Raw genomic sequence first — 27,964 nt, 5'->3', positions numbered from 1 at the left:
ACCAAAGGGGACAGGTGAGGATGTGGGATAAATTAGCAATATGGGTTGAACAGACACTGCTGCTGCTGCTGCTGCTGCTACTACTACTACTACTACTACTTCTAAGTCACTTCAGTTGTGTCCGACTCTGTGCGACCCCATAGACGGCAGCCCACCAGGCTCCCCCGTCCCTGGGATTCTCCAGGCTAAAACACTGGAGTGGGTTGCTATTTCTTTCCCCAAAGCATGAAAGTGAAAAGTGAAAGGGAAGTCACTCAGTTGTGTCCAACTCTTAGCGACCCCATGGACTGCAGCCTACCAGGCTCCTCCATCCATGGGATTTTCCAGGCAAGAGTACTAGAGTGGGGTGCCATTGCCTTCTCCACAACAGACACTACTATATTTGAAATAGATAAGCAACAAGGTTCTGTTTTATAGCATAGGGAACTATATTCAATATATAGTAATAACCTATAAGGGAAAAGAATATGGAAAAGTATGTGCGCGTGTGTGTATATATATATATGTATGTATGTATAACTGAATCACTTTGCTGTATACTTGAAACTTACTCAGCATTGTAAATTAACTGTACTTCAGTATAGAAAAAAATATTGGCTATATTCCCTGTATCATAGACTCTTGTAGGTTATTTTAAACATAATAGTTTGTTCCTGTTAATCCCCGACTCCTGTCTTGCCCCACCCAATCTCCCTCTCCTGACTAATTTGTTCCCTGTATCTGTAAGTCAGTTTCTTTCTTGTATTTATTAGTTGTATTTGATGAAGCAATTTTTGATGCCACTTACTACCTTGCACCAAGATTTTCTTCTCAAGTGCCCATCCTCATTGTAATTAAAAAAACAAGCCCAGACTTTATTATTTACTTTTGGCTGCACCGTGTCTTTGTTGCTGCCTGTGGGCTTTGTCTAGTTGCGGCCAGCAGGGACTCCTCTCCGGCTGTGTGTGTGCTTCTCATGGTGGTGGCTTCTCTTGTTGCAGAACACGTGCTCTAGGGCATGGGTTTGGTAGTTGTGGCACAAGGGCTTAAGTTGCCCCACGGCATGTGGAATCTTCCCGGATCAGGGATGGAACCCACGTCCCCTGTGTTGGCAGGTGGAGTCTCAACCACTGGACCACCAGTGAAGTCCTTTGTAGTTTTAAAGAAATTATTTCTTGTGTATTGATCTTCTTTCTTCCACCTTTTCCTCATTTATTCATTTGGAATAATGAAGACTAAAGAGGTTATTTATTTAGGGTTAGTTTGAAACCCTGAAAAGGTTGGTTGACGTTGGAGATGCATCATTCTTTACACTTGAACTCCTTTTGCTTCTGTAGGAAGAATATAAAACAACAGCCTTGTGAAGTCATTGTTGGGGCCCAGTGTGGCAGTGCTGTGTTACGAGGAGCCCATGTCTATGTCCCTGGAATCGTATCAGCCTCAAAATGTGAGTATACTGTTCAGGATTCTCTGTAAAACAGCTGCTAACATTTATGTGTATCATCGAATTGAAAATTCATTAAATCCTCACTTAGATACATTTCAAATTTGCTTTAACAAAGATCTTTGCTAAGTTGTGCATTTAGTATAGCCTGTTGAGGTGTGTATCTGAGAAGGACTAACGAATCAGGCATCCGTATGTGGGTTTTCTGCCCATTTCTTTTATTCCCTTTGAGGGCATTTGTGATGATGTTAGAGGATCATGACTGATAAAAAGAGTGGAAGATGTCAGTGAAATTTTGTTTTCCATTCTTTACTCAATTGTGCTGAAACTTCGGGCTGCTGAACTGTCATTTGCAGGGGAAACATTCCAAGTCTGGAATCTTAATATTGGGATGAAATGAAATATTAGTATTCTTAATTTACTCTTCTAAGGAATGTTAGATTTGAGGAAAATAATTGAAATAGAAGATACCTTTCCTTTTCTGCTCAGCTAAAGGCTTCCAACTGAGGTTGGATGTTTGCTGTTTTTTTTTTTCTTGACCCTCGCAAGGCATGTAGGATATTAGTTCCCAGATTGGGGGTTGAACAGATGTCCCTTGTATTAGGAGTCTTAACCACTGGACAGCCAGGGAAGTCCCTGAGGTTGGATGTTTCGAAGACTCTTCTGCATCTTCGTTTTCCTAGGGAAGAAAATAGATTTATTGTTGTCAAACATTTGAAAGTAGACAGTTGTATTTTCTGTCAGAAGTTATAGTGAGACCATGAGCCAGGCTAGACTGCTTCATGTCCACTACTGATGCCCCTAGGCTTCCCCAGTCTTAAAGCTTGAAGAATTTTCGCGGTTCTGCCAAAGAACAGTTATGTCAGTGTAATATGACTTTCTTCTTTTCTCTAGTTATGAAAGGTGGAGATGATGTTTCCGTATACTCTGACATTAAAGGCAAGTGTAAGAAAGGAGCCAAAGAATTTGATGGAACAAAAATATTTCTTGGAAATGGGATTTCTGAACTAAGCCGCAAAGAGATCTTCAGTGGGCTGCCTGAACTGAAGTATGTCAGCAACTGTTGTTTTGGGGAAAATAAGCATCCTTTTTGTGGTTTAAAGAAAATGTAAAATAATGTAAAAATATGTATAATTGCATTATATGTCTAATTTTTTTGTTATAAGTTCAATTGGAAAATACTTGTTTAGCACATACTGCCATTTTTTTGGGTGGGGGGAAATATGCTTTTAGTTAAAAGCATAAATGCTCACATTAAGGAGTCTCTTAAGTTGAAAAGTTTTGCATCTTTGTTAACATTATTTATCTTGATAAAGGATGAGTTAGATGGCCTCTCCAGATAATAGTCTGTGTGAGAAAAGCTTACCGTTTTAATATTAAAAAAAAAAAATTTAACTAAAAAATTTACCAGAAAGGCAGTACTGATGTGAATACTTGTGGTTAAAAATTAACGTTTGGATTTACTCACACCTCACTTTTATTATTTTTTTAATTTAAAAAATGTATTTACTTATTCCCACGCTGGGTCTTCGTTGTGGTGCCCGGGCTTCTCTTGTTGAGGAGCTCCGGCTCTCGGCGCAGGGGCTTCAGCAGTTGTAGCCTCGGGCTGCAGAGCACAGGCTCCGTAGTTGTGGCGCACGGGCTTAGTTGCTCTGCGGCATGTGGGATCTTCTCAGATGAAGGATCGAATCTGTGTCCCCGGCATTGGCAGGTGGTTTCTTATCCCCTGGGCCACCAGGGAAATCCTGCTCACCTGAATTAGAACAAGTTAGTGTAAAATCATCTCTGGTTGCTACAAGTGAAAGTGAAAGTCACTCAGTCATGTCCAACTCTTTGCGACCCCATGGACTATACAGTCCATGGAATTCTCCAGGCCAGAATACTGGAGTGGGTAGCCTTTCCCTTCTCCAGGGGATCTTCCCAACCCAGGGATTGAACCCATGTCTCCCACATTACAGGAGGATTCTTTCCTAGCTGAGCCACCAGGGAAGCCCAAGAATACTGGAGTGGGTAGCCTATCCCTGCCAGTGGATCTTCCCGACCCAGAAATCGAACTGGGGTCTCCTGCATTGCAGGTGGATTCTTTACTAGCAGGCGCTAAGCAAGTTAAATCTGTGTATAATCCAGTTTCTTTTAATTTTTAAAATCGAAATACAGTTGATTTACAGTGTTGTGTTCATTTCTACTGTACAGCAAAGTGACTCAGATATACATATGTACATATTCTTTTTTATATTCTTTTCCATTATGTTTATTACAGGATATTGAATGTGGTTAGTTCCCTATGCTATACAGAAGGACCTTGCTGTTTATCCATCCTGTATATAAAACTTATATCTCTTAATCCTAAACTCCCAATCCACCTCTTGCCCCAACTCCCCCTTGGAAACCACAAGTCTGTGAGTCTGTTTCTGTTTTGTAGGTAGGTTCATTTGTGTCTTTATTATTGCTTAGTGTTTTCAGGCTGTTTCAGAAATTCTGTAGACAGCTCTGTTACTACAAAGTTGACAGCTAATGGAGACACACTGAAAGCTGTGAATTTATTCAGCTAAAAGAGAGCCACTTACCTGATTCCTGGGACAGTTTTTCATATTTCAGCAATTTGAATTTATAGTTGATATTAATTCTTCTAAAGACATAGGCTATTCCCTCCATCCAGAGGTGGCAGTACTTTCCAGATGACCAATAACAAATAAATTCTTCATCTTGGAAGTGCTTCTGAATATGAAGATTATGCATACATCGATGTGTTAATCTTTGGGTCTGTAATAGGGAGTTGATAGTTTGACTGCTTCCTTTAGTTTGTCATAGGTGGTACACATTTCATCTTCTTATTTGATGTGGTAAATCAAATTGTAATTGAGTCCACAGACTTCTGAGTACTGTTCTCTTTTTTGGTAGGAGTAGAATGTAGCCATCTTTCAAGAAACTGTTGATTTTTAGAAAAAATTCTTAATTTTTTTTGGAGTATAAGAATATTTACAATGTTGCGTTAGTTATAAATGTACAGAAATGTGATTTAGTTCATATATCTATTTTTTGGATTATTTTCCCATATAGATTATTACAGAGTATTCAGTAGAGTTCCTTATACCCTGTAGTAGGTCCTTGTTGATTATCTGTTTTATATATAGTTCAGTTCAGTTGCTCAGTCGTGTCTGACTCTTTGTGACCCCATGAACCGCAGCACGCCAGGCCTTCCTGTCCATCACCAACTCCCGGAGTCCACCCAAACCTGTGTCCATTGAGTCAGTGATGCCACCCAACCATCTCATCCTCTGTCGTCCCCTTCTCCTCCTGCCCTCAATCTTTGCCAGCATCAGGGTCTTTTCAAATGAGTCAGCACTTCAGGTGGCCAAAGTATTGGAGTTTCAGCTTCAACATCAGTCCTTCAGTGAACACCCAGGACTGATCTCCTTTAGGATGGACTGGTTGGATCCCCTTGCAGTCCAAGGGACTCTCAAGAGTCTTTTTCAACACCGCAGTTCAAAAGCATCAATACTTTGGCACTCAGCTTTCTTTATAGTCCAACTCTCACATCCACACATGACCACTGGAAAAACCATAGCCTTGACTAGACAGACCTCTGTTGACAAAGTAATGTCTCTGCTTTTTAATATGCTGTTTAGGTTGGTCATAACTTTCCTTCCAAGGAGTAAGCTACTTTTAATTTCATGGCTGCAGTCACCATCTGCAGTGATTTTGGAGCCCAGAAAAATAAAGTCAGCCACCGTTTCCACTGTTTCCCCATCTATTTGCCATGAAGTGATGGGACCGGATGCCATGATCTTCGTTTTCTGAATGTTGAGTTTCACGCCAACTTTTTCACTCTCTTTCACTTTCATCAAGAGGCTCTTTAGTTGTTTTTGACTTTCTGCCATAAGGGTGGTGTCATCTGCATATCTGAGGTTTTTGCTACTTGTCCCCGCAGTCTTGATTCCAGCTTGTTAATTCCAGCCTCCAGTCTGTCCCTCCCTGTTGTCCTTCCCCCTGGTAACCATATTTGTTCTCTAAGTCTGTAAGTCTGTTTCTGTTTTGTAAATATGTTCATTTGTATCATTTTTTTTTAGATTCCGCATATAAGTGATACCATATGATATTTGTCTTTTGTCTGACTTAGTATGATAATCTCTAGGTTCATTCATGTTCTTGCAAGTAGCATTATTTCATTCCTTTTTATGACTAATATTCCATTACACACACACACACACACACACACACACACCACATCTTTATCCATTTCTCTGTTGATGGACATTTAGGTGCTTCCATGGTGACTGCAGCCATGAAATTAAAAGATGCTTACTCCTTGGAAGGAAAGTTATGACCAACCTAAATAGCATATTCAAAAGCAGAGACATTACTTTGCCAACAAAGGTTCGTCTAGTCAAGGCTATGGTTTTTCCTGTGGTCATGTATGGATGTGAGAGTTGGACTATGAAGAAGGCTGAGCGCCGAAGAATTGATGCTTCTGAACTGTGGTGTTGGAGAAGACTCTTGAGAGTCCCTTGGACTGCAAGGAGATCCAACCAGTCCATTCTGAAGGAGATCAGCCCTGGGATTTCTTTGGAAGGAATGATGCTGAGGCTGAAACTCCAGTACTTTGGCCACCTCATGCGAAGAGTTGACTCATTGGAAAAGACTCTGATGCTGGGAGGGATTGGGGGCAGGAGGAGAAGGGGACGACAGAGGATGAGATGGCTGGATGGCATCACGGACTTGATGGACGTGAGTCTGAGTGAACTCCAGGAGTTGGTGATGAACAGGGAGGCCTGGTGTGCTGTGATTCATGGGGTTGCAAAGAGTCGGACACGACTGAGCGACTGATCTGATCTGATGTCTGGACTGTTGTGAACTGTGCTGCAATAGATATGGGGGTGCATGTATCTTTTCAAAATATGATTTTCTTCAGATATTATGCCCAGGAATGGGATTTTTAGATCACATGGTGGCTCTATTTTTAGTTTGTTTTTTTAAGAATTTTTATTTTGTATTGGGGTATAGCTGATTAACAATGTTGTGATGGTTTCAGGTGAACAACAGAGGGACTCAGCCATGGATATACATGTATCCATTCTCCCCCAGACCCCGCCTCCCATTCAGGCTGCCACTTAACACTGAGCAGAGTTCTGTGTGATACTCAATAGGTCCTTGTGGTTATCCATTTTAAATGCGTACATGGCCACCAATCTCCCTAACTATTCCTCCCCGCCAACAATCATAAGTTCATTTTTTAAGTCTGTGAGTCTCTTTCTGTTTTGTATCATTTTTTTTTAGATTCTGCATAAAAGACATGCATATGGTAATTCTTCTCTGTCCGACTTCCCTCAGTATGACACGCTCTAGGTCCATCCATGTTGCTTCAAATGGCATTATTTCATTCTTTTTAATGGCTGAGTAATATTCCATTGTATATATGTAACACATTTTCTTTATCAGTTCTTCTGTTGATGGACATTTAGGTTGCTTCCACGTCTTGGTCATTGTAAACAGTGCTGCAGTGAACATTATTGAGCATGTATCTTTTTGAAATATGATTTTCTTTGGATATATGCTCAGGAGAGGGATCGCTTTATGTGGTGGCTCTATTTTTAGTTTTTTAAGGAACCTCCATACTGTTCTCCAAATTGCACCAACTTACATTCCCACCAACAGTGTAGGTAGGAGGGTTCCCTTTTTTCCGCACCCTCTACAGCATTTATTGTTTGTAGACTTTTTGATAATGACCATTCTGACCTGTGTGAGGTGATAACTCATTGTAGTTTTGATTTGCAGTTCTCAAATAATCAGTGATGTTGAACGTCTTCTTATGAGCTGTTTGGCCATCCGCATGTCTTTGGAGAAATGTCTGTTTAGATCTTTCCATTTTTTGATTGGGTTTGATTTTTTGATATAGAACTACATGAGCTGTTTGTATACTGTGGAGATTGGTTGCATCTTTTTCTCCCATTTTGTTGGTTGTCTTTTTGTTTTGTTTATGGTTTCCTTTGCTGTGCAAAAACTTTTGGATTTATTTAGGTCCCATTTGTTTGTTTTTGTTTTATTTTCATTACTCTAGATGGTGGATTCAAAAAACTATTGCTGTGATTTATGTAAAAGAGTGTTCTGCCTATGTTTTTCTCTATAGAGTTTTGTAGTATCCAGCCTTACCTTTAAGTCTTTAATCTGTTTTGAGTTTATTTTTGTATATGGTGTTAAATATATTCTAATTTCATTCTTTTACATGCTGCTGTCCAGTTTTCTCAGAACCACTTATTGAAAAGACTGTCTTTTCCCCATTATATATAGTGTTGCCTCCTTTGTCATAGATTAATTGACCAGAGGTGTTTGGATTTATTTCTGGGCTTTATGCCCTGTTCCATTGATCTGTAAGTCTGCCTTTGTGCCAGTATGAGACTGTTTGGATGACTGTAGCTTTGTAGTATAGCTTGAAGCCAGGGTGTCTGATTCCTCTGGTTCTGTTTTTCTTTCTCAAGATTGCTTTGGCTATTCAGGGTCTTTTGTGTTTTCTGCACAGATTTTAAAAATATATATATTTATTTACTTACATATTTATTTGCTCACTAGGTCTTAGTTGTGGCATTCAGGTTCTAGTTCCCTGACAAGGGATTGAACCTAGGCTCCCTGCATTGGGAGCATGGAGTCTTAGCCACCGGACCATCAGGGAAGTCCCTGCATACAAATTTAAAAAATTTATTGTTCTAGTTCTTTGAAAAGGAATTGCATTGAACCTGTAGATTGCCTTTGGTAGTTATTTTGAAAATATGTTGAAAATATTTCCAACCCAAGAACATGGTATATCTTTCCATCTGTTAGTGTCATCTTCGATTTCTTTCATCAGTGTCTTATAGATTTCAGAGTACAGGTCTTTTGCCTCCTTCAGTTCAGTTCTGTCACTCAGTCATGTCTGACTCTTTGCAACCCCATGAATCACAGCAAGCCAGGCCTCCCTGTCCATCACCAACTCCCGGAGTTCACTGAGACTCACGTCCATCGAGTCAATGATGCCTTCCTGCCATCTCATCCTCTGTCGTCCCCTTCTCCTCCTGCCCCCAATAGTTTATTCCTAGGTATTTTATTCTTTTTGATGCAGTGGTAAATGGGATCATTTCCTTCTCTTTATGATCTTTTGTTTTTAGTGCATAGGAATGTAAGAGATTTCTGTATATTTATTTGGTACCCTGTAACCTTACTGAATTCATTGATAAGCTCTAATAGTTTTTGGTAGCATCTTTAGGATTTTCTGTGTATAGTATTATGTCATCTGCAGTAATAGTTTTCTTTTCCAATCTGGATCCCTTTTATTTCTTTTGGTTCTCTGATTGCCATGGCTAGGACTTCAAAAACTGTGTTGAATAAAAGTGATGAGTGGGACATCTTCTCTTGTTCCTAATCTTAGAGGAAATGCTTTCAGCTTTTCATCGTTGAGAACGATGTTAGCTGGAGGTTTGTCACGTGTGGCCTTTGTTATGTTGAAGTATGTTCCCTCTGTGCCTACTTGCTGAAGAGTTTTCATCACAAATGGGTGTTGAATTTTGTCAAAAACTTTTTCTGCATCTACAGAGACAATCATGTTTTTTATTCAGTTTGTTAATGTGTGTGTCACACTTATTGATTTACAGATACTGAAAAATCCTTGCATCCCTGGGATAAATCCCACTTGATTATGGTGTACGATCCTTTTAATATATTGTTGCATTTGGTTTGCTAATATTTTGTTCAGGATTTTTGTATCTATGTTTATCAGTGATATTGGCCTGTAATTTTCCTTTTTTGTGTGGAATCTTTGGTTTTGGTATCAGGGTGACAGTGGCCTCAGAGAAGTTTGGGAGGGTGCCTTCCTCAGTAATTTTTGGAAATAATTTCATAAGGATAGGTGTTAACTCTTTTCTAAACATTTGATAAAATTCACCTATGTAACCTTTTAGTCCTGGACTTTGTTCTTTGGAAGTTTTTCTATTTTTAAGTTTTGCCTGTGCTGGGTCTTCACTGCTGTGTGTGGGTTTTCTCTTGTTGCAAAGAGTGGGGCTACTCTCCAGTTGCAGTGCACGGGTTTCTTGTTGCACTGGCTTCTCTTGTCGTGGAACACAGGCTCTAGGCGCTCTGGCTTCAGTAGTTTTGGCTTGCTGGCCCTAGGCTGTGTGGGCTTCAGTAGTTGTGGCGCAGGGGCTCACTGGTTGTGGCTTGCGGGCCCTGGAGCATGCAGGCTTTAGTTGCTGTGGCTTGCAGGCTCTAGAGCATGGACTCAGTATTTGTGGCAGATGGGCTTAGTTGCTCCGTGGCTTGTGAAATCTTCCCAGATCAGGGATTGAACCTCTGCATTGGCGGGCGGATTCTCATCCATTGTGCCAGTAGGGAAGTCCCGTTGGGAGTGTTTTAATCACAGTTTCAGTTTCGTTACTTGTGACTGGTCTCTTCTCATATTTTCTATTTCTTCCTCGTTCAGTTTTGGGAGAGTGTTCATTTCTAAGAATTTGTTCATTTCTTCCAGGTTGTCCATTTTATTGGCATATAGCTGTTTGTAGTAGTCTCTTGTGATACTTTGTATTTCTGTGGTGTCCATTGTAACTTCCCCTTTTTCATTTCTAATTTTATTGATCTGAGCTTTCTTCTGTTTCTTGATAAATCTGGCTAAAGGTTTTTCGATTTTGTTCATCTTTTCAAACATACGTTTATCTTTTAGTTTCATTGATCTTTTCTGTTGTTTTCTTCATTTCCATTTCATGTATTTCTGCTCTGATCTTTATGATTTTCTCTTTGATTTCTTCAGTGATCCACTGGCGGTTTAGTAGCATATTGTTTAGCTGCTGTGTGTGTGTGTGTTTTTTTTCTTATAATTTATTTCTAATCTCATAGTATTGTGGTTGGAAAAAATGCTTGATATGAGTTGAATTTTCTTACATTTTCCCAGGCTTGATCTGTGGCCCGAGATGTGATCTATCTTGGAGAATATTCATGTGCACTTAAAAAGAAGGTGTATTCTGGTAGTTTCAGATAGAATCTGCTATGAACATAAATAAGTCCATCTGGTCTAATGTGTCAATTAAGGCCTATTTTTTCTTATTTTCTGTGTGGATGACCTATCGATGAAATCTGTGTTAGAGTCTACCAGTATTGTTGTGTTATTGTCAGTTTCTTCTTTTATGGCTGTTAGCTTTTGCCTTAAATGTTGAGGTGCTCCTATGTTGGATGCGTGTATATTTACAATTGTTGCATCTTCTTGGATTGATGCCTTGATTATTACGTAAAGTCCTTATTACTTGTAATAATTTTTATTTTAAAGTCTATTTTGTCTGACATTAGTGTTGCTACTCCAGCTTTTTTTTGATTTCCATTTTTGTGGAATACTTTTTTTTCATCCCCTTACTTTCAGTCTATATGAGTCCCTAAATCTGAAGTGGTTCTCTTATAGGCTGCATGTATATGAATTTTGTTCTTGTATCCATTCACCCAGTCTCTGTCTTTTGGTTGGAACATTTAATCCAGTTACATGTAAGATAATGATTGATATGTATATATTTTTATTTCCATTCTGCTAATTGTTTTGGATTTGTTTTTGTAGGTCTTTTTCTTTCCTTTCTTCTTTTGTTCTCTTCTGTTGTGATTTGATGACCAAGTCTTTAGGGTATGTTTTGATTGCTTTTTCTTTTGTGTGTGTGTATATGCAATAGAAAATTTTTGGTTTATGTTTCCCATGAGGTTTTGATACAGCAGTTTATATGTATTTACAAGATTGTTTTAAGTTGCTGATCTCCTAATTTCCAGTGGATTGTCAATATCCTGCATTTTACTCTTCTCACAGTTGCTGGTTTTGACATCATATTTGTGTATGGATTATTTCCTACCTTTACTGTATATTTGCCTTTACTGGTGAGCTTTCCCATTCACAATTTTCTTGTTTCTAGGGTGGCCTTGTCTTTTCCCTCCAGAGAAGTTCCTTTGACATTTGTTGTAAAGCTGGTTTGGGGGTGCTGAATTCTCTTAGCTTTTGCTTGTCTGTGAAGCTTTTGATTTCTTTGTCGAATCTGAATGAGAGCCTTGCTGAGTAGAGTATTCTTGTAGTAAGATTTTCCTTTCATTGCTTTAAATGTATTGTGCAGAAGCCCTCTGGCCTGCAGAGTTTCTGCTGAATAATCTAACAATCTTATGCGAAAACCCTCATCTTTTATTTGTTGCTTTTCCCTTGTTGATTTTAGTGTTTTCTTTGTTTTTAATTTTTGTCAGTTTGATTAATACACATCTTGGCTTTTCCTCCTTGGATTTATCCAGTGTGGTATTCTGCACTTCCTGGACTTAGGTGACTGTTTCCTTTCCCATGTTAGGGAATTTTCAGTTTTTATCTCTTCAAATATTTTCTCAGGCCCATTCTCTCTTTTCTTTCTGAGATCCCTGTAATGTGAATGTAGGTGCTTTTTGATGTTGTCCCAGAGGTCTCTAGACTGCCCACATTTCTTTTCATTCTTTTTTCTATATTCTGTTCCACAGCAGTGCTTTCCAGCATTCTGTCTTCCAGCTCATTTATCTGTTCTTTGTCCTCATTTATTCTGCTATTGATTCCTTCTAGTGCATTTTTCATTTCAGTTATTATATTTCCAATGCTGTTTGTTGTTTAAATCTTCCAGGTGTTTATTAAACATTTCTTGTATCTTTTTGCTCTGTGCCTCCATGCTTTTTTGAGATCTTGGATCATCTTTACTGTCATTTCTGTAATTCTTTTTCTGTCTCCTCTTCACTTAGCTGTTTTCCTGGTGTTTTATCTCATTCCTTTGTCTGGAACGTATTTGTCTGCTGTCTCATTTTATCTAACTTTCTGTTTTCTGTTACACAGACTGCAGGATTATAGTTCCTCTTTCTTCTGGTGTCTGCCCCTAGGTGGGTGCGGCTTGTCTAAGGGGCTTGTGCAGACTTCCTGGTGGGAGGGACTGGTGCCTGCCCACTGCTGGGTGGAACTGGGTCTTGTCCCTCTGGTGGGCAGGGCTTTTCAAGGGGTATGTGTTCAGGAAGACTTTGAAGTGTGGTGATGAGTGGGACTGTGTTTTTGCCCTGTTGGTTGGTTGGCCTGAGCTTCCCAACACTAGATCCTAAGGGATATATTGGGCGGGACTGGGCCTTGGTGCCAATGAATACTCCCCAGCACCCCTGCCACCAGTGTCCTTGTCCCCACAGTGAGCTACAGGTGCCCCTCACCTCCCCAGGAGACCCTCCAAGACCAGCAGGTAGGTCTGGCCCAGGGTCCTATGAGGTCACTCCTTTTCCAACTGGGTCCCAGGGCACATAAGACCTGTGTGTCCTCTGGGGCATTTGTTTCCCCTAGTCCTATGACATTCCTGTGATCAAGCCCTGCTGGCCTTCAAAGCCAAATGCTCTGGGGTCTCATCTGCCTGATGCCAGACCCCCAGCCTGAGGAGCCTGACATGGGCTCAGAAGTCACTCTCCGAGTGCATGGGAGAACCTCTGTGATCCTGTTATTTTCCAGTTTCTGGGTCATCCATCCATCTGGTCATTCATCCATCCGGGTACAGGGTTTGATTGCATTATGAATGCATCCCTTCTGCAATCTTGTTGTGGCCTCTTCTTTGTCTTTGGAAGTTGAACATCTTTATTGGTGGGTTCTGGTTCTGGTTTGTTGATGGTTGTTCAGTATTCAGTTGTGACTTTGGTGTTTTCGTGAGAGGAGGTGAGCTCAGGTCCTTCTGTTCCACCATCTTGTCAGGAAATCAAGAAGCTGTTGATTTTTAAACTCAGCTTTCTGTTAGGATTTCTTTGTCTGCCTATGTGAAAAAAAGCATGCTTCTACAACAAAGAAATGCTGCATTTATATACTGCTTATATTCTTTTTAAACTTTAGAACCAACTTCACTAATAGTATATTTGAACATTCAGTTAGTGAATTTGTGTCCATTGGTTTCTTGAATGCAAGTTGTGTCGAATCATCCATAGGCTCAGATTGATTAATATACCAACAGATTGTTTATTCTATGAGATCTTATATTTTGCATTATTATATGGAGGTACATTGTACAGAAATAGTTTTAAAGGGAAAGAGTAAACTCATACATGAGCAATAACTGGCTAAAATTATTCTTTTTCATGTTATTTTCAATTAAATACTATACAGATGGATACTTTTTTGCTGGTAGGTGTGGTCAGGAGGAGATAGTCAAAGGGGAACCAGATCCTGAAGTATAGGTGGGACCTGAGTTAGGATGGCAAGTATATGTTAGTTTCAGTATTTTCCAGAGGACTGAAGTCCTACAGGTCAGAGTCATTTGAATTACAGAGGAGTGATCATTCAGAGCATGCAGTACGGGTCTAGACTCTGGGGGTTGGGACAAGGTGTTGATCAAGGTAAGTGCCCAGTTGTCTCAAGGAAGAACTGACTTTTGAATATGAGGCAGTGATGTTTCAAGTCTTTGTATTTTCTGCTAAGGGGAAGGAACCATTTAATTTAAAAGTGGTTTGATTTAATCCTGATTGGAGCAAGGACTAGAGTTTTAACTCTGAGTGAAGGTGCAGATTTGGAAAAACCAAGTGTTAAACAGACGAGTGAGGGTAAAGGCACAGGATGAAGAAGAAAAGGAGTTAACCTTTGTTGTCAGACCCACCGCAGTGACAGTCATGAATATCTACTGAAATTAGTCACTCTTACAGGGCAGCATAAACTTACTCTGCTGTGGCATAAGAAGAAATACATAGGGAATTACCTGGCAGTCCAGTGGTTTGGATTCCATGCTTCTTCCATTGCAGAGGCCTGGGTTTGCTCCCTGGTACGGGAACTAAGATCCTGGGAACTAAGTGCCACTCAGTTCAGTTCAGTTCAATTGTTCAGTCGTGTCCGACTTTTTGCGACCCCATGAACCGCAGCATGCCAGGCCTCCCTGTCCAGCAGCAACTCCCGGAGTCCACCCAAACCCATGTCCATCGAGTCCATGATGCAATCCAACCATCTCATCCTCTGTCGTCCCCTTCTCCTCCTGCCCTCAATCTTTCCCAGCATCAGGGTCTTTTCTAATGAGTCAGCTCTTCATATCAGGTGGCCAAAGTATTGGAGTATCAGCTTCAACATCAGTCCCTCCAGTGAACACCCAGGATGGATCTCCTTTAGGATGGACGGGTTGGATCTCCTTGCAGTCAAAGAGACTCTCAAGAGTCTTCTCCAACACCACTATTCAAAAGCAACAATTCTGCACTCAGCTTTCTTTATAGTCCAACTCTCACATCCATACATGACCACTGGAAAAACCATAGCCTTGACTAGATGGACCTTTGCTGGCAAAGTAATGTCTCTGCTTTTTAATATGCTGTCTAGGTTGGTCATAACTTTCCTTCCAAGGAGTAAGTGTCTTTTAGTTTCATGGCTGCAGTCACCATCTGCAGTGATTTTGGAGCCCAGAAAAATAAAGTCTGACACTGTTTCCACTGTTTCCCCATCTATTTCCCATGAAGTGGTGGGACCAGATGCCATGAACTTAGTTTTCTGAATGTTGAGCTTTAAGCCAACTTTTTCACTCTCCTCTTTCACTTTCATCAAGAGGCTCTTTGGTTCTTCTTTACTTTCTGCCATAAGGGTATGCACTTTCTGCATATCTGAGGTTATTGATATTTCTTGCGGAAATCTTGATTCCAGCTTGTGCTTCCTCCAGCCCAGCGTTTCTCATGATGTACTCTGCATAGAAGTTAAATAAGCAGGGTGACAATATACAGCCTTGATGTACTCCTTTTTCTATTTGGAACCAGTCTGTTGTTCATGTCCAGTTCTAACTGTTGCTTCCTCACCTGTATACAGGTTTCTCAAGAGGCAGGTCAGGTAGTCCCATCTGTTGCCATCTCTTTCAGAATTTCCACAGTTTTTTGTGATCCACACAGTCAAAGGCTTTGGCATAGTCAATAAAGCAGAAATAGATGTTTTTCTGGAAATCTCTTTCTTTTTCCATGATCCAGTGGATGTTGGCAGTTTGATCTCTGGTTCCTCTGCCTTTTCTAAAACCAGCTTGAACATCTGGAAGTTCACAGTTCATGTATTGCACAAGCCTGGCTTGGAGAATTTTGAGTATTACTTTACTAGCGTGTGAGATGAGTGCAATTGTGTGGTAGTTTGAACATTCTTTGGGATTGCCTTTCTTTGGGATTGGAATGAAAACTGACCTTTCCAGTCCTATGGCCACTGCTGAGTTTTCCAAATTTGCTGACATATTGAGTGCAGCACTTTGACAGCATCATCTTTTAGGGTTTGGAATAGCTCAACTGGAATTCCATCACCTCCACTAGCTTTGTAGTGATGCTTCCTAAGCATCACCTGACTTCGCATTCCAGGATGTCCGGCTCTAGGTGAGTGTGAGTGATCACACCTTCGTGATAATCTGGGTCGTGAAGATCTTTTTTGTACAGTTCTTTTGTGTATTCTTGCCACCTCTTCTTAATATATTCTGCTTCTGTTAGGTCCATACCATTTCTGTCCTTTATCGAGCCCATCTTTGCATGAAATGTTCCCTTGATATCTCTAATTTTCTTGAAGAGATCTCTAGTCTTTCCCATTCTATTGTTTTCCTCTATTTCTTTGCATTGATTGCTGAGGAAGGCTTTCTTATCTCTCCTTGCTATTCTTTGGAACTCTGCATTCAAATGGGTATACCTTTCCTTTTCTTCTTTGCTTTTCACTTCCCTTCTTTTCACAGCTATTTGTAAGGCCTCCTCAGACAAGCCATTTTGCTTTTTTGCATTTCTTTTTCTTGGGGATGGTCTTGATCCCTGTCTCCTGTACAATGTCACGAACCTCATTCCATAGTTCATCAGGCACTCTGTCTATCTGATTTAGTCCCTTAAATCTATTTCTCACTTCCACTGTATAGTCATAAGGGATTTGATTTGGGTCATACCTGAATGGTCTAGTGGTTTCCCCCACTTTCTTCAATCTAAGTCTGAATTTGGCAATAAGGAATTTATGATCTGAGCCACAGTCTGTTCCCAGTCTTGTTTTTGCTGACTGTATAGAGCTTCTCCATCTTTGGCTGCAAAGGATATAATCAGTCTGATTTTGGTGTCGACCATCTGGTGATATCCATGTGTAGAGTCTTCTCTTGTGTTGTTGGAAGAGGGTGTTTGCTATGACCAGTGCATTCTCTTGGCAGAACTCTATTAGTCTTTGCCCTGCTTCATTCCGTATTCCAAGGGCAAATTTGCCAGTTACTCCAGGTGTTTCTTGACTTCCTACTTTTGCATTCCAGTCCCCTATAATGAAAAGGGCATCTTTTTTGGGTGTTAGCTCTAGAAGGTCTTGTAGGTCTTCATAGAACTGTTAAACTTCAGTTTCTTCAGTGTTACTGATCAGGGCATAGACTTTGGTTACTGTGATATTGAATGGTTTGCCTTGGAAATGAACAGAGATCATTCTGTCGTTTTTGAGATTGCATTCAAGTACTTCATTTCAGACTCTCTTGTTGACTATGATGGCTACTTCATTTCTTCTAAGGGATTCCTGCCCACAGTAGTAGATATAATGGTCATCTGAGTTAAATTCACCCATTCCAGTCCATCTTAGTTCGCTGATTCCTAGAATGTCGATGTTCACTCTTGCCATCTCCTGTTTGACCACTTCCAATTTGCCTTGATTCATGGACCTAACATTCCAGGTTCCTATGCAATATTGCTCTTTACAGCATCGAATCTTGCTTGTATCACCAGTCCCATCCACAACTGGGTGTTGTTTTTGCTTTGGCTCCATCCCTTCATTCTTTCTGTAGTTATTTCTCTGCTGATCTCCAGTAGCATATTGGGCACCTACTGACCTGGGGAGTTCATCTTTTAATGTCCTATCTTTTTGCCTTTTCATACCATTCATGGGGTTCTTGAGGCAAGAATACTGAAGTGGTTTGCCCTTCCCTTCTCCCGTAGACCACGTTCTGTCAGACCTCTCCACCATGAGCCGTCTGTCTTGAGTGGCTGTACATGGCATGGCTCAGTTTCATTGAGTTAGAGAAAGAAGGCTGTGGTCTGTGTGATCAGATTGGCTAGTTGTTCACATGCCACTGGAGGTTGCCAAAAAAAAAAGCAGTATATAAAAAATTTGATCTTTGTCCTAGGTTCCTGACAACTTGCTCCTAAAACCTGTGGAATCTTAGGAGTAATAAGAGTGTTTTTGTATCCCCTCCAGACAGCTATATCCCCATAAAGAATGGGGGCTGTTTGCCAAAGCAGCTAAGTGTGTGATTAGAAGGTTGGCACTTACAAGTGTCTTTGCTGTATCTCTGGGGAAGAAAAAGGGACTGGAGATTGAACTAAGCACCAGTGACCAGTGATTTAAGCACCAGTGACTAGTGTATGTAATGAAACTGGGCTTCCCGAGTCGCTCAGTGGTAAAGAATCGCCTGCCAGTGCAGGAGACATGGGTTCAATCCCTGGGTTGGGAAGATCCGCTGGAGAGGGAAAGGGCAACTCACTCCAGTTTTCTTGCCTGGGAAATCCCATGGACAGAGGAGCCTGGCGGGCTGCAGTTCATGGAGCTACAAAAGAGTTGGGCCAACTGAGCAGCTACACAACAACAACAGTGTGATGAAGTCTCCCTAAAAACCAGTGAAGGACAGGGCTTGGACACTTTCCAGGTTGATGAACACATACAGGTGCTGAGAGGGCGGTGCCTCCGTGCCCCCTCCCGTAACTTGCCCCGCATCCCTTTTGTCTGGTTGTATCCTTCATAATCAACTGGTAATCATAAATACACTATTCTCTGGAGTTGTGTGAGTCCTTCTGGTAAACTGTTGAAGCTGAGGCGAGAGTCTTGTGATCTCCCCGTTCACAGCCAGGTGGCGACCTGGGCAGTGCAGTTGGCACCCAGCTCGGGTCCAGTCTTGTTGGACTGAACCGGTGGATTCTGACGATGACCCCAGGCAGTCTGTCAGAAGGGAACTGAATTGTAGGTTATCCACTTGGTGTCCAGAGAGATTGAGAGTTGCTGGGTGTGAGAAAGAACCCCACACATTTGTTGTCAGAAGTGTTGTGAGTAGAATTAGCCCACTTGCCTACAGCAAGTAGGGTCCACACCGTCTGTGTAGGTGCTTCTCTGCCCAGCCCAGTTCATAAGCTCTGAGCTCGTCTCCCTGCTGTGTCTATAGGCTCTGGTCTTGTTCTGCTGCCCTGGACTCTTCTCTGCTTGTACCCTTGAACTCATTCAATCCTGATTCTTTTTTAATTTTTAATTTATTTTTGGCTGTGTTGGCTCTTTGTTTTTGCTGGATGGGCTTTTCTTCATTTGCAGAGGGCATGGGCTGCTCTCTAATTGCAGTATGCAGGCTTCTCATTGCAGTGTCCTCTCTCGTTGTGGAGCACGGGCTCCAGGGCATGAGGGCTTCAGTAGCTGTGGCACATGGGCTTAGTTGTCCCATGGCATGCGGGATCTTTCCGGATCAGGGATTGAACCTGGGTCCCCTGCACTGGCAGGCAGATTCTTTACCACTGAGCTACCGGAGAAGCCCCATGTCCTGATTCTTGTCTTTGCCTTTATGATCAGACTGTGTTTCCTTCTGTGGTCTCTAATCCTTGCAACAGCACGTCGATTCCCCCTTGTCCTCTCTCCCTCTGGTGTAGCCTGTGGACCTGGCCATGCTTGGCTTTTCTCAAACAGTGTACTCGTGTTCTCTGGAGAGACTCTGAGAGTCTTTCTGACTGCAATATCTGTTTTGGTGGATCCCTTTCCCCTGTGCTGTCCTGGTTCCTGGCCATTCCTTCTGTGGTCAGTTCCACCGCCACTCACAGTAGGGACAGGTGGTAAAGGTCAGCCCACGGATTGTGTCAGCACTGGGCAGTTACTCTCTAAAGAGTTGAGAGGGAAGCAGGGAGGCACGTTTGTAATGGCTTACCACCAGTGTGATTCTTACATAGATTTTTATTTTTCATACAAATACTGAGCATAGTGGCTGGCCAAATGAAGCTTTCACAAAATGTTTATTGAATCGAAAGGGCAATAACAGTGGTCATAAATCTACTCCCAAAGATGAGAATGCATCAGTGAGTAAAGACTCAGAGGGTCTTTGCTTTTTAGTCTATTCACATCTCTGAATGCAGTGGTACCTAATGTGTCTTTATCCTTTTTAGTGCTCCCAGTGGCCTTCTCTATTTTGGGTAAAAATCCAGAAATAATCCACAGGAATACTCTTAAGTATCTTGTGTTGAATAGAAAAAGGTTTTTAAAAGGTGGAACATCTTACATTTGACATACCAGTTGAGTGTATTCCTAGAAGTGGAGTTTGTCTTGTTCAGTCTCTGAGTCATGTCTGACTCTTCGCGGCCCCATGGACTGCAGCACGCCGGGTTTCCCTGTCCTTCCCCGTCTCCTGGAGCTTGCTCAAACCTGTGTCCATTGAGTTGGCGATGCCATTTGATTAGACTGTTTAATTTACACTGAGTAATATTAGATTTCCATTTTTCAGAGGTGTGGGCGTAAGAATGACAGAGCCAGTGTATCTCAGTCCTTCGTTTGATAATGTCCTGCCCAGCTACTTATTTTTACAGGTAAGTGTTTGTAAAAACAAATTTTAGTGACATTGAAATATCCCTCAGTGAATTATTTGAAATCTAAGGATTTGTTTTGATTCTGTTCACATTTTTTTTTTGCAGTGTATTTTTTATATTTTCTGATCTACCTTTGGTAGCAAGAAAAAGCTGAGATTTTTAACTACGTTTTCCCTCTTCCTTTGCCCAACATTGTTTTAATAGCTTATTGTAATGATTGCTTTCCATCTCAGCATATTAATCCTTAAATAATGCATGCATTTGCTATACATATTAGTGTTCCACATGTGACTGTGAGATTCCAATGGTTTACTATTAGCAGATTTTGGTCAGATGGTTATCAATTGCTGTGATATAACAATTTGTTTTGCTTTATCTAGTTTATGATGTACTTTCATATACAGTAACTGATATGATTTGTTACAATCTACTGGTTAGGTGGCAGTATTTATCATTACTGTTGTTATTATTTCCAATATAAGATGGAGAAGAGGAAAGATTTAACAATATGAATGCAGAGTTCCAAAGAATAGCAAGGAGAGATAAGAAAGCCTTCCTCTGTGATCAGTGCAAAGAAATAGAGGAAAACAATAGAATGGGAAAGACTAGAGATTTCTTCAAGAAAGTTAGAGATACCAAGGGAACATTTCATGCAAAGATGGGCACAATAAAGGACAGAAATGGTATGGACCTAACAGAAGCAGAAGATATTAAGAAGAGGTGGCAAGAATACACAGAAGAACTGTACAAAAAAGATCTTCATGAGCAACATAATCACGATTGTGTGATCACTTACCTAGAGCCAAACACCCTGGAATGTGAAGTCAGGTGGGCCTTAGGAAGCATCACTACGAGCAAAGCTAATGAAAGTGATGGAATTCCAGTTGAGCTATTTCAAATCCTAAAAGATGATGATGTGAACGTGCTGCACTCAATATGCCAGCAAATTTGTAAAACTCAGCAGTGGCCACAGGACTAGAAAAGGTCAGTTTTCATTCCAGTCCCAAAGAAAGGCAATGCCAAAGAATGCTCAAACTACCACACAATTGCACTCATCTCACATGCTAGTAAATAATGCTCAAAATTCTCCAAGGCAGGCTTCAATAGTATGTGAACCATGAACTTGCACATGTTCAAGCTGGTTTTAGAAAAGGCAGAGGAACCAGAGATCAAATTGCCAACATCCGTTGGATCATGGAAAAAGCAAGAGAGTTCCAGAAAAACATCTATTTCTACTTTATTGACTATGTCAAAGCCTTTGACAGTGTGGATCAGAACAGGCTGTGGAAAATTCTGAAAGAGATGGGAATACCAGACCACCTGACCTGCCTCTTGAGAAACCTATATGCAGGTCAGGAAGCAACAGTTAGAACTGGACATGGAACAACAGACTGGTTCCAAATAAGGAAAGGAGTACATCAAGGCTGTATATTGTCACCCTGCTTGTTTAACTTCTATGCAGAGTACATCATGAGAAACACTGGGCTGGAAGAAGCACAAGCTGGAATCAAGATTGCCAGGAGAAATATCAATAACCTCAGATATGCAGATGACACCACCCTTATGGCAGAAAGTAAAGAAGAACCAAAGAGCCTCTTGATGAAAGTGAAAGAGGAGAGTGAAAAAGTTGGCTTAAAGCTCAACATTCAGAAAACTAAGATCATGGCATCTGGTCCCATCACTTCATGGGAAATAGATGGGGAAACAGTGGAAACAGTGACACACTTTTATATTTCTGGGCTCCAAAATCACTGCAGATGGTGACTGCAGCCATGAAATGAAAAGATGCTTATTCCTTGGAAGAAAAGTTATGACCAACCTAGACAGCATATTAAAAAGCAGAGACATTACTTTGCTAATAGAGGTCCATCTAGTCAAAACTTTGGTTTTTCCAGTAGTCATGTATGGATGTGAGAGTTGGACTATAAAGAAAGTTGAAGGCTAAAGAATTGATGCTTTTGAACTGTGGTGTTGAAGAAGACTCTTGAGAGTCCCTTAGACTGCAAGGAGATCCAGCCAGTCCATCCTAAAGGAAATCAATCCTGAATATTCATTAGAAGGACTGGTGCTGAAGCTGATACTCCAATACTTTGGCCACCTGATGCGAAGAACTGACTCATTGGAAAAGACCCTGATGCTGGGAAAGATTGAAGGCGGGAGGAGAAGGGGATGACAGAGGATGAGATGGTTGGATGGCATCACTGGCTCAATGGACATGAGTTTGATTAAATTCCGGGAGTTGGTGATGGACAGGGAGGCCTGGTGTGCTGCAGTCCATGGTGTTGCAAAGAGTTGGACACGACTGAACTACTGAACTGAACTGAAAGAAGTCAAGTAGAAACAGAAACATTTTATGGATTTGCATGTATCTCTGTCAGATAAATGAAAATGATTCCTGAAAAGTTTAAGATGGCCACCAACTTAAGGCAGTGATATTTGTAACACATAGAACAAGTCATTTAGTAGTGTGTCAGATTTTGGCTTTTTTCTTACACTTGTACTTAAAATGTGAGTGCTCTCTTGTTTGAAATAATTTTTACTAAAACCTAAAATAAGAAGAAACTACACAAGGACTAAAATTCTATTGAGATGACCAGGATTTTAAGACCTTTCAGTGAACAAGCAAAAATCGCTGGAGGTTAAATGGAGAAGGCAGTAAAGAAAGAATAACTTTGTGCCTGCTTTTATTTCTCCACTGCCTTCCAGTGCCTTTACCACCCCCGCTTTTTTTTAACAATTAAAAAAATGTTTATTTTTGGCTGTGTTGAGTTTTCTTTGCTGTGTGGGCTTTTCTCTAGTTGTGGTGAGTGAGGGCCACTCTCTAGTTGTGGTGTGCCAGCTTCTCATTGTGGTGCCTTCTCTTGTTGTGGGCACAGGCTTCAGGAATTGTTGCACATGGGCTTAGTCTCTGTGGCACATGGAGTCTTCCCATACCAGGGATTGAACCCGTGTCCCCTGGATTGGCAGCGGATTCCTATCCGCTGTGCCACCAGGGAAGTCCTCAGAGCCTTTAAATACCATCGTGTTAACAAGGAATTTATTTCAAACCACAGTCTGTATAGACCATTTTCTATGTAGCTGTATTTTTTAAAAGCTAAAAAATGTTCAGCTGTTGCTGAAAGTCACAGATGTCAATCAGTTCATCAGAAATACCTTAAGCGTCGTCTGAACTCCTTTGCTCCCGATGTTCCTTTCAGATCACGACAAAAGTGAAAACGTAAAAGGTTTCCCTAGACCCAGATGTCTAATGTTCCTTAGGATCTATCTCATCAAGCAGGCAGTGGACAGATTTATTTGCTTTCTTTCCTATCCATTGATTCAACATTTAAAAAAAAAATTACTTCCCAAGTGGTGTCCTGTGATGTAACGTGTTAGAAATGTAAACATTGATCTTTCCGTTCAGGTCTTTATATTTTGTGAGCAGCAGGTTCACTCCTGGTGTCTTCAACATCATTGGTTTAGCCCATCCAATAGAATTCTTTGTTGGGAACAAGATTGACAAAATGAGCAAGATGATTGGACATGGCATAAAAAGCTGAAATTGCAGCTATATCCCAGGTACCTTCTTGGTTGAGGCTGTGCACCTGCAGCTTTTTGAAACAGTCATCTGTTACATCATCAGCTTGGGAAATAGCGAGCACCCTTTCCAGCATTGCCTTTTCCTGGGCAGGGAGGTCAGACTTTCTCTAGTTAACGCAGACCTGGTCAGAGAGCGCTGGCTTCTTCAAGAAGACCCTTTACTGGGCACTGTGGACGACCACGCTATGTGACCACGTTGGCTAGGCTGATCACCCAAATGAGAGCTCCCTGTCAGCTTTGCTGCGCTGGTCTGTTTCCTTTTTCAGGTGGCATTGTAATAAGCAAAAAAGCTCTGAATTTCAATGGCCAGTGAAACAGCACTTTAAATACGTTTGGTAAAAATCCTGTCATCAGCCACATGACACTGAGGCTGCAGAGCGCTGACATGTGCGTTGGTCTTAATACTCGGTATACGCCCTTCTGTGCACAGAGAGAAGGACAGCTTGCTTGTCTGTGTCTCCTTCCTCACCATTGGTTTTCTCTTTTGAAGGGGTGATCTTGGATTCACTTGAGCACTGTAACCCTCTCAAATTTCTGAGTACCTATGAATCGATGTGTTTCAGCGTAAGAATGAATGGAAACCTTTGAACTTAAAAAATAGCACACATGTTGGATTTCCCTGGTGGTCCAGTGGTTATGACTTCATGCTCACAGAGGAGGGGGTACAGATCCAATCCCTGGATGCCTCTTGGTGTGGCCTGAAACACTAAAAAAATGAATAAATAAAAAATAGCCCTATGTTTCTTAACCTCTTATTGTTTTTCCTGCCAAGCAATTTTTAAAATAAATGATTATGTAATGTTATTCTATCATACTGAAGACTGACCCGTCATCCTCCAGTCTTTATATAATGAATACTAATAATGTGTTAATAATTTAATAAAAATTTATACCTATAAATGGAGATACTTTTGGCTTGTGTAATCTTTCATAATATATTTGTGAGTGCTAACCAGAAATAGCTAAAATGTTTTCACTTTCTGTTGCTGAAGTGTGGTCATGGTGGGGAGATAGGAACCCAGATATGCCTTTAAGAGGCATCAGTGGCATAAAACGAAGATTCTTCGGTCGGAATTAGCAAAGCATCTCATATGGCAAGGTTTTGTACATTTTCTGGGTAAAGATACAAAGCTTTTTCACACTTATAAGACATATCTTGCTTTCAGAATGTTGAGAACCACTGAATTGAAAAAGGACAGTGTGCATTTTTTGGTGAATTGGTTGGGGAAATGCGTCATGTGTGTGTGTGTGTGTGTGTATATGGATGCCTTGTGAGATCACAAGATACTCTGGGAAATTGAGAATTTTCTGACACTGGTATATTTACAATAAACATACTCTTGGCTGAGGATGTTGTACTGGGTTACCTCTGGTAATCTCTTCTTAAAATTATTTGTTTTTTCATGGCTGCTCTGGGTCTTTGTTACTGAGCATGAGCTTTATCTCATTGTGGTGCGGGGGCTACTCTCTAGCTGCGGTGTGCCAGTTTAGTTGCTCTGCGGCAAGTGGGATCTTCTGGACCAGGGATCGAACCTATGTCCTCAGCGTTGGCAGGCAGATTCTTAAGCACAGAAGTCCCTCCAGTAATCTCTACTTTCTCTGTTTCTGAAATTTAAAGTGATCTAGAGTCACTGACAGCTGATCATTTTATTTTTTCCTTATAGAATTTGCCATCTGCTGTAGTAAGCCATGTTCTGGATCCTCAGCCTGGAGAGAAGATTCTAGATTTGTGTGCAGCACCTGGAGGCAAAACAACACACATTGCAGCACTGATGCACGATCAGGTGAGGCCGTCCGTGTGCAGAACTGCCCATGGTGCACTGTGTCCCTGTCATGAAAGAGAAGTCTGTCCTTGGGTAACTGTAGCTCAGATTTTACTGCTTTTTCCTTCATGTGCATATTTACTTGTGGCTTTGTAACCACTCTGTGCTTCAACTGAGATTCTTCAGCTCAAGAAAAGTTTGCGAGTTGACGTTACCTTTCCTGTTTGTTTCAAATTCCATAAAACCAGATGGTTCCTAAAATATACATGCTAGTAGCTTCAGTTACAATAGCTTTATTTCTTCAAAAAATTATTTTATATTGGAGTGTAGCTGATTAATAATGTGATAGTTTCAGGTGGACAGCAAAGGGATCTAAAATGAGGCAATGAACTTATAGCTTTCTTGATCAAGAGTCAGATTTTAATTGATTGCTGGACTGATTTTAAAAAAGACTTATCCTTACGATGAGTACTGGGGTACACCAATAAACCAGAGTGACCAAAATGTCCTTCTTCATGGAGCTTATGCTCCAGTAAAGGGACACAGATAACAAATGAGTAGAAGATAAGGCATATGTAATTGTGGTGAGGGCTGTGGTGAAACACAAAGGGAGGGCCTTGGGGCTTGGGAATATGGCGAGACGGGAGAGTGAGTTTGCAGTTTCATGTGGGTAGCAAGGGAGAGCCCCCCTGCGAAGGTGGTATTTGGGGAAGATTTACAGGTGGGAAGGATGTTCCAGTGAGAGGAAATCATAAGGGTGAATGTGCTGAGGCTGGAGGCTGTCTTGACTTTTAGGGGGAACCTGAAGTAGTTTTGCTGTGTGGACTAAGTGACGAGGGAGAGAATCAGAGAAATGGGGTCAGGCCCGAGGCATTTTGGTGGAGGAGCTTTGCCAGGGTCTGAGGGGACTTCACACCTGCTCCAGAGATGGGAGATTGCTTCTTACATTGGCCAAGGCCTCAGACAAGCTGTAAGAGGGCGGAATAGATGCAGAGAGACCACTTAGGAGACAGTAGGTCAGGGGACATCACAGAGCGGGTGAGAAGTTGGGCAGGTTCTGGCTATATTTTCAAGCTGGAGTTGTTAGGAGTTGTTGGTGGGTTGGACGTGGGTTGTGAAATGAGAGAGTAACTGAGGGTGACTCCTTAGGGTTTTGGCCAGAGAACCTAGAGAAACGGAGCTGCTGGATTGGGAGGATTCTGCGAGGAGTGCATTTGGCAGGGAAAAATCAGCCATGTTGTTCAGTTCCTCAGTCGTGTTCAGCTCTTTGCGACCCCATGGACTGCAGCACACCAGGCTTCCCTGTCCGTCACTATCTCCTGAAGTTTGCTCAAATTCAGTTAGTGATGCCATCCAGACATCGCATCCTCTGTTGTTCCCTTCTCCTCCTGCGTTCAGTCTTCCCCAGCATCAGGGTCTTTTCCAGTGAATTGGCTCTTCATATCAGGTGGCCTTTGGCTTTAGCATCAGCTTTGTTTAAAAGCAGCCACACAGCCTGGGTGGCTTACGGCTTACTCCTGAGTCCATTCTGGAGTCTGTGTGATTCAGTTGATCCCAGCCTGCCTGGCTCTAGCACTGGGTCAGTGATGGGTTAGCCAGAGGTTCTGATGACCTTGATGGGCTCACCCACTTGGGTTGGATGGCATTGGCTCAGCTGAGGCCACTGGAGTGTCTTGCTTCTGGTTCCTGCGTCTCTCAGCTTCCTGTGGGGCCAGGGTGTTCACCCAGCAGAGGGTAGTAGTGATGATCAGCAGTGGCAGAGGACAATGCAGAACAAGGATGCTGCTGGAGTGCTTTTTGCATCTCTGCCTACATTACCTTTGCTGTCATCCTATTGGCCAGTGGAAACCACGTGGCTGAGACCAGCTGGGACCAGCCGAGTGTTGAAAGGTCAACAGCAGAGGATGAGAATATGTGAAGACTTAAAAAATTGGGGCTGTTTAGGCAATGTCCCCGTGGGCCAGCACCCCTGGAACCTGAATAGAAATAACTGAGTCAGAATTGAATCCCAGATTTCATTACTGCTTTTGATTTGTTGTCATTGTTGATTTGTTTTAATGTAGTTAATCAGACTCTGTGTAAGTGTAGCCTCCTGGCTCGTACTTCTGTAAAAGCAGCCTTCAGCCAGCATACTTTCTCCTTCATTGTAGTTACACTGGAACCTTATTCTGGTAGTTTTTGCCTACTTTTCCAGTTCTACTTGCTTGAAATGGTTTTCCTGTCCATCACAGTATTAATTGGAACTGTGCCGACTGCTCAACCTGGTGTCACCTCCAGGAACATGATCAGCAAATCTTCAGTACTGTATAGTCTATGCAGTCAGTGCATATGTCACACAAGAAGGGAAAAAAAGCAAAATACAATGAACAGTGTGTGTCACTATCTCTGCAGAACCATTTCACAGAGTATTTTAAAATACCATGTGAATATCACAGTTCAGTTCAGTTGCTCAGTCACATCCGACTCTTTGCGACCTCATGGACTGCAGCACGCCAGGCTTCCCTGTCCATCACCAACTCCCGGAGCTTGCTCAAACTCATGTCCATCTAGTCAGTGATGCCATCCAGCCATCTCATCCTCTTTCGTCCCCTTCTCCCGCCTTCAATCTTTCCCAGCATCAGGGTCTTTTCAAATGAGCCAGTTCTTGGCATCAGGTGGCCAAAGTATTGGAGCTTCAGCATCAGTCCTTCCAATG

At 41.6% G+C, this 27,964-nt stretch overlaps 1 protein-coding gene across 4 annotated transcripts in view; it reads left to right on the top strand.

Annotated features, from left to right (window-relative positions):
• NSUN6 (NOP2/Sun RNA methyltransferase 6) overlaps positions 1-27,964 on the top strand; it is a 79,828-nt gene that overhangs the window by 25,958 nt on the left and 25,906 nt on the right. For all 4 annotated transcript variants that reach the window (XM_070800905.1, XM_019973126.2, XM_019973125.2 and 1 more), the window contains 4 exons: positions 1,317-1,426; positions 2,318-2,471; positions 19,846-19,927; positions 25,171-25,290. In XM_070800905.1, coding sequence (XP_070657006.1) covers positions 1,317-1,426; positions 2,318-2,471; positions 19,846-19,927; positions 25,171-25,290 — 466 coding nt within the window. The remainder of the gene's footprint in view (positions 1-1,316; positions 1,427-2,317; positions 2,472-19,845; positions 19,928-25,170; positions 25,291-27,964) is intronic.

This window comes from Bos indicus, chromosome 13 (genome assembly GCF_029378745.1).
Source record: "Bos indicus isolate NIAB-ARS_2022 breed Sahiwal x Tharparkar chromosome 13, NIAB-ARS_B.indTharparkar_mat_pri_1.0, whole genome shotgun sequence".
Lineage (NCBI taxonomy): Eukaryota > Metazoa > Chordata > Mammalia > Artiodactyla > Bovidae > Bos > Bos indicus.
This window is presented reverse-complemented; position numbering and strand designations above follow the sequence as displayed.